At 51.6% G+C, this 6000-nt stretch overlaps 1 protein-coding gene across 1 annotated transcript in view; it reads right to left on the bottom strand.

Annotated features, from left to right (window-relative positions):
* Window positions 1-658: 658 nt before the first annotated feature.
* LOC135385498 (receptor-type tyrosine-protein phosphatase delta-like) overlaps window positions 659-6000 on the bottom strand; it is a 49548-nt gene continuing 44206 nt past the window's right edge. Inside the window, exons 7-8 of the mRNA XM_064614846.1 lie at window positions 5792-5865; window positions 659-921 (exon numbers count right to left, since the gene is read on the bottom strand). Of these exons, the coding sequence (XP_064470916.1) occupies window positions 913-921; window positions 5792-5865 (83 nt within the window). The 3' untranslated portion in view covers window positions 659-912. The remainder of the gene's footprint in view (window positions 922-5791; window positions 5866-6000) is intronic.

Genomic DNA, 6000 nt, shown 5'->3' with positions numbered 1-6000 from the left:
CTCCTCCCCTCCCACATACCTGATACATATAACCGATATAAAAGCCCGAACTCGACGCGTCTTTACCTTGGAGCCAACTCCACACCACAGTGACCACACCTGCGATGTAGAGCTTATAGCGCAAGGGCGCCAAGGTCAACCTTCATTAAGGATGCCATCCACCCAAGTGGAGCGCCGCCCCAACGACCAAGACCTCGACTCCGAAGTCTGAATACGACGCTGAACAGCAAACACCCCTCCCCTCCCACCCACCGCAAGCAAGGTCACGCTTACGATTGGAACCTTCCTGGTACCGGCGAACTCAGATTATCACAGGGCACGAGGACAGGTACACTGAAACTGGGGTACCGTATCCATGTGTAGTCAAAGCATACTTCTATGCAACCCCCCCCCCCCATCATTCATCAACATCAAATCATTACTCATAATTCAATATCACATTATTACCCATCATTCGACATCAAACTCAACGTCACATTATATCATTGTCCATCATTCAACATCACATCATTCTGAGTTATGTGATGGTGAATGATGTCGGTGATGGCCATCATGAGTGAATTCGCCGACCTATGCGCGTTACCCCTGGTTACTGCAGAGGTTTTTCTGGCTCTGAGCTGTGAACAGTTATTCCCGTGAGGGGATGCGGATTCCAACACAGGTGGCGCAGTAATTTATTCGTGGTACTATCACAGGGTACATTTGCACCATTATTTCTAGTTGATGTTTCGCGTTCTTTTGGTTGTCTCTCAGCTGTGAACACTCGGCCGCTCCGCAATTCACCTGAAGGGTCTTGAACATATTTCTAAAAAAAAAAAAAAAAAAAACAAATGCTACCCCCGAAGAAGTGTAGTGGCTCCACTGGCATTTCGTCGGCGCTGTGTGCGTCGTCAGGTGCTCTCTCGGGAACATCTACCTCACCTGGAAATAGTGCACGAGATTGCAATTATGGGTATAGATTTCAGTGAAAACGGGCAGCATAACAGCACCAGAAAAATCACGTTAAGAAAAATGAAATTCCGTGTTAGCGCCGCGAAGCAACTGTGGCTATGGGAGGCGTATAGACGTGGACAGATGAAGAGAGGACAGCAGGAAGGAGTAGGTGACAGGGGGTTAGTATGTGTCCTGGGCCGACTTTCGTCTGGAAAGTCCTCGGAAAACCCAGGGAAAACCTTAGACAGCACAGCCGGTGACAGGATTCGAACCCGTTTCACCTCCCAGTCTCGGCGTGGAAAGCGATCACTCTAACCACTATGCCACAGAAGCTGGTTTTAAGAGAAAAGAACATGGACAGGGCGCTTTCTCCGTATTTTATGTTGTAGGCTTACTCCCAAAATGTTCTGATTACCCGTATGTGTTACACTTTGTTAATGAGTCAACGCCAATACACTATCAAGATCAACTCTCAGAGGTATCAGGACACAGTCGAAAACAACTGAAATCAAGAAAGACGTGATTATGATGATAGCATGCTTTCGCCGCTCAGATGTAGATGTTCCACAGTCGTCAACTCTCGTTCTCTTAATATTCAAACTGTCTATGTCTCGTAGTAACGAACAGCCTCTAGAACGACTGTAATGCAGGGAACAAACAGCATCTTCTGAATACTATTAGAATACTGCCTCATTCATTCTGAATTATTTATAATGAAAGGCGTAAAGACTTCAAACGCTTGTACCATTGGAAATACCTTACGCCGAGCCTATTGAAGATGTTTCTCAGCATCCCTAAATGAACACACGCCGGCCAGAAAGATTTGGGGTGTGGCAATTGCACTGATGGGCCACTCTATAAGCGGAAACGCTTTCGCTTCATTGGCCATGGCTAAGAATACTTCGATGGAGAAGCTCGCCGAGGATCTCGCAAACAAGTTCGGGGAAGGCAGAGATATCCCTGTAACTACCTTCCAACCGCAGAGTACGCCGTCAGACCTCGACCTTCCCCTTACGCCGTGCGAGTTACAACACGCATTATGTCACCTATAGGCAAAATCGGCTCCGGGAGCCGATGGCATTACCTACCAAGCTTTGAGCAATCTCCCCATGTGCGGTACTCAGGTCGTCCTGGATTATATCAAGCAAGTATGGATATCGGGAAACGCCCCTGCCGAGTGGCAAGAGAGAGTTATAGTTCCCATTCTAAAAAGAGGCAAACCAGTCAACGACATACGACCCTCCCGTACCTCAACGAAACGGTTAGACAGGATTCGGACGAGGAGGAACCGTGTATACTAGGCTGCGGACAGCAGAGCAAATGAATCCGCGCGCCAAGCAGTTGATCAAACAGTTGAGCGTGATGATAACGATGACGAGCTACCTTCAGGAGACCGGCTGATTTCTCTCTCAAAGATTCCTCGTGCGAGGGAGCAGCCATACTGGCGACGGAAGCGGCTGTAGCTGGGGGAACATAGGGATTCAAACGGGAAACGCAGACGGTTTCTGCAGAACGGCCGGTCAGTGGGAGCATCTACTGGTTCCACAACATAAGCGACATTGGAGAGCCGGCGGAGAACGGTTTAAGGGCCACAATAACGAGAGATAAGCTTCTCGGCAAGGCCGGGCGTCTGGCGAGGTACCCTAACCAAACGCGATCGTCAGGAGCGTAAACGACGGAGCGACGAAGCTCATCATGCTGAGCTTTTCCCGTGGCCTGGAATGCAAACGTTCGTTACCGGACGAGCCGACGACACTCTTCGGCTATAGTGTGAGGTTGTCCCCTGTGTCAGAGACGCAAGGAAAGATGGGATCGATCGTAGAGGACACATCACGGCCAAACACAGACGAAAGGGACTGAAGTTCGTAGTCGATTGTACAGCGCTGTTGTAAGCAAACGTCACGAGTGGCAACAGGAAATCCCAGTTGGTGTGGTCAGCCGAGACGTAGAAAGACAGCAAGTCGGCCAGCGTATGGGGGTAAGCGCTGTGAGGCCATTCGTCTGCGGATGGTAGCCTGAGGATGGCGCGTGTACCACTGAACAGGCAGAGAGAATGCCTTGGACCAGCTTCGCGAGAAATGGTCGGCCGCGCTCGCTCACCAGGTATGGAAGGGCGCCATGACGGAGCAATATATTGCTAATGAAGAAATTGATTATTTTCTAGCAGGATCCAGTGGGAAGCGGGACCGTCTCGACGTAAGGAGTTAAATGGTCTCTGAGCACGATGATCCAACGGTTGCGGCGTGCAGTGATCGGGAGAGGGCCGAATAGATCGATGCCGACTGGCTCAAACGGGGCTTCAGGAGCAGGAGACCCGCATGTGGGGGAGGGGAAGGGTTCCGTTGCTGGCAGGGCCGGCACGCGTTGACGCACTTCAATACCAGCAGTGGGGTAGGGTATCACCCCTGGCGATGAAACTCCCTGTTCATCATCTCAAAATAAAGTTGTTGTTATCGGCGTGTCCCTCACCTCATGTATTGCCAAACTCACAGAGCGCATGCTACTCAGACGACTGTTATTGTACCAATAGAAGCCAAAGCTATCCTTCCGGACTAAATGACCGGATTCAGAACACACCTAAGTGTTGCTGACGCACTATTAGATTTCATCTCCGACGTGGACCATGCTACAAAGTGCAAAAAAGAGGACAGCAGCGGTTTACTTCGACGTCGAGTGTGCCCTTGACACGCTGTCAACGAACGTAGTGATGCGGGCCCTCAATTCGGCCAACATCGGAGGGAGGTCCGCCGCTTTCATTCATGGTTTACTCAGTGACCGTACCTTTAGGGTCCGCCTGGGAACGACGCTCAGCCTGTCCAGACGCCAGAAGCTTGAGTTACATCAGGTATGCGTGCTCAGCCTACCTTCTTTTTAACCTTGTCGTCTCTGGTCTTCCCAGATCCTTACCGATGTAATTGCCGGAGCTGAACATTTTTGTTTACGCAGACGACTCCTGTTTGTGGACATCGGGGAAAAAACCAGGTCATCTCAGACAAACCATCCAAGACGGCATCACTGCGGTTGACAAGTATGTTAGCACCCGCGGTCTGTGACATTCTCAAGACAAAACATCGGTTATGCTCCTGGAGCCCGGGAAAGGTTGGTCTCATTTGCCCCCGTTTTCCCTAAATGGAATACCCTTGTCCAGGGTGAAGACGCAGCGGTACCTTGGCCATGTGATCGACAGCCTCCTGTCGTGGGCGCCACTCACAAAAAGACATATACAACTAAATGTCTTTCGTCGCAGAACCTTGTTCGACGACTAGGAGGCCCTAGACCTGGATGCCCAAAACGCAGTGCTAGCCATTCACCAGGCCACGACCGTCGCCACGATACTTCACGGACTCCCACTCGCTCGCTTGGAGCAGCTCCACAGAAAGGGATTAAGGAATGCCCTCGGCATCTCAGTCTTTGCACTAAACCAGGCTGTGTACCCGGAGGCCCCAGCCATACCGCTTTTCCCGCTGGTCACTCAGCAACTCCTCAAGCAGCTCGCCGATACCACACGACTGTCACTGGTAAATCCCTCATCGTCAGGGGGCAGAGTCGCACACACTCCCACATTGCGACCACCACCCGCACCTTTACAGAGGTGGTGCCCACACACCCCGCAATGCCTCGCAAGGAAGCTCCCTGGATCTATACTGAAATCCGTGGCGGACTATGCTTAGCCGTTGTCAAAAGAAAAGTCAGCTTTCTGACACGGTCGTCCAACACCTCGCTGCGGAGTGCCTCCACAACAACCATAATCAAGCCACGCACATTTACACAGATATCAGTGTAGACAAACGCGCAGGAATAAGTGCCACCGCATACTGCATCCACTCGCTCAAGCACAACTGGGCAGAAAGTAATAGAAGGCAGGAAGTAATAGAAGCGCTGAAGGCTGCAGAAGACCGGAACCTAAACAACATTGTCATCATCACGGACTCACGGTGCGCTATTTCTTGCATCAAATACCAGTACGAAAGATGCTATGCGGGAAACGCCCGGCTGCCCAAGGCACTGCGGTATCGCTACAGTGCATGCCTTCCCACAAGGGCATAGCTAGCAGTGATACCACTGACGCTCTGACTGAAACAACTGCAAGAACCAGGCCGAAAGTCAAAGCTCCCCAAGTATTTTGTGCTGCTCGAAATCAATTAGGGGTATGTGTGGAGGCTACACCCTGGCAAGCACATTAGAGACGGATCTGCACTACCACTCTGTGCAACTGGTGGCCTCTCCAGGGCCGTGGCTCCCTTCCTTCTTCGCATCCGTTCCCGCAGTACCTACACACGCGGCCGAGCCCTGGGTGCCCACACTGTGGGCAAACAGAAACGAAGGAGCACGGTATTATGGGCAGCCTAGCCGCATCGAATGCAAGATGCCGGCTGCAGGAAGCTGTGCAGTCCACCGGCACATCTGAACCCCAACCCCATCCACCATCGCGGCAACCTCCATCGTCGGAAGCTCGTCCAAAGAGCTCTTCTGAACTTTCTCAAGGTCGTCGACCCCCAATGGCGGCTATAGGGACACAGACTGCTTACCAGCAAATAATTTAACGGTCCTCCCCTTCCCCGTTCTCCCTTTTCCCTCTCCCCCAAGCAACGTGCCGCCAGCAAAGACAGGCAGACCGCTCATCTACCCAACTTTGCCCCCCCCCCCCATCCCCCCGTGTCAAATGAATTCGATCTGGGGTGCTCCCAATACGGTACTGACAAGGGACATCCATTGTTTCGATTCCGTTTTCATTTGAGCAGCTGGTCTCTGAGTTCTGGTTCTGGTTCAGGTGCGCTCAATTAGGAGACAGCAGAAAGGCGACATGGATCAATCCAGGAAGAGCACACCAGGAGCACAGCTGCGGATACGTACTCACCTTCACAAGGCTGGTAACCAGGAGGGCGAGGAGGGTTAATGCGATGATGCTGCCGCTTTGGAGACCCTCTTGACCTAGAACGGAAGGACAATCTTAAGCAATATGTACACATATCATATGGTCTTTCTTTTTTCATTGAGTCGCACACGGAATTTGGGCGCTCCATGGCGCTCCAAATGGTGTGAGGTACACAAGTCTCGAGAGGTCTG

Source organism: Ornithodoros turicata, chromosome 2 (genome assembly GCF_037126465.1).
Source record: "Ornithodoros turicata isolate Travis chromosome 2, ASM3712646v1, whole genome shotgun sequence".
In the NCBI taxonomy this organism is placed as follows: domain Eukaryota; kingdom Metazoa; phylum Arthropoda; class Arachnida; order Ixodida; family Argasidae; genus Ornithodoros; species Ornithodoros turicata.
This window is presented reverse-complemented; position numbering and strand designations above follow the sequence as displayed.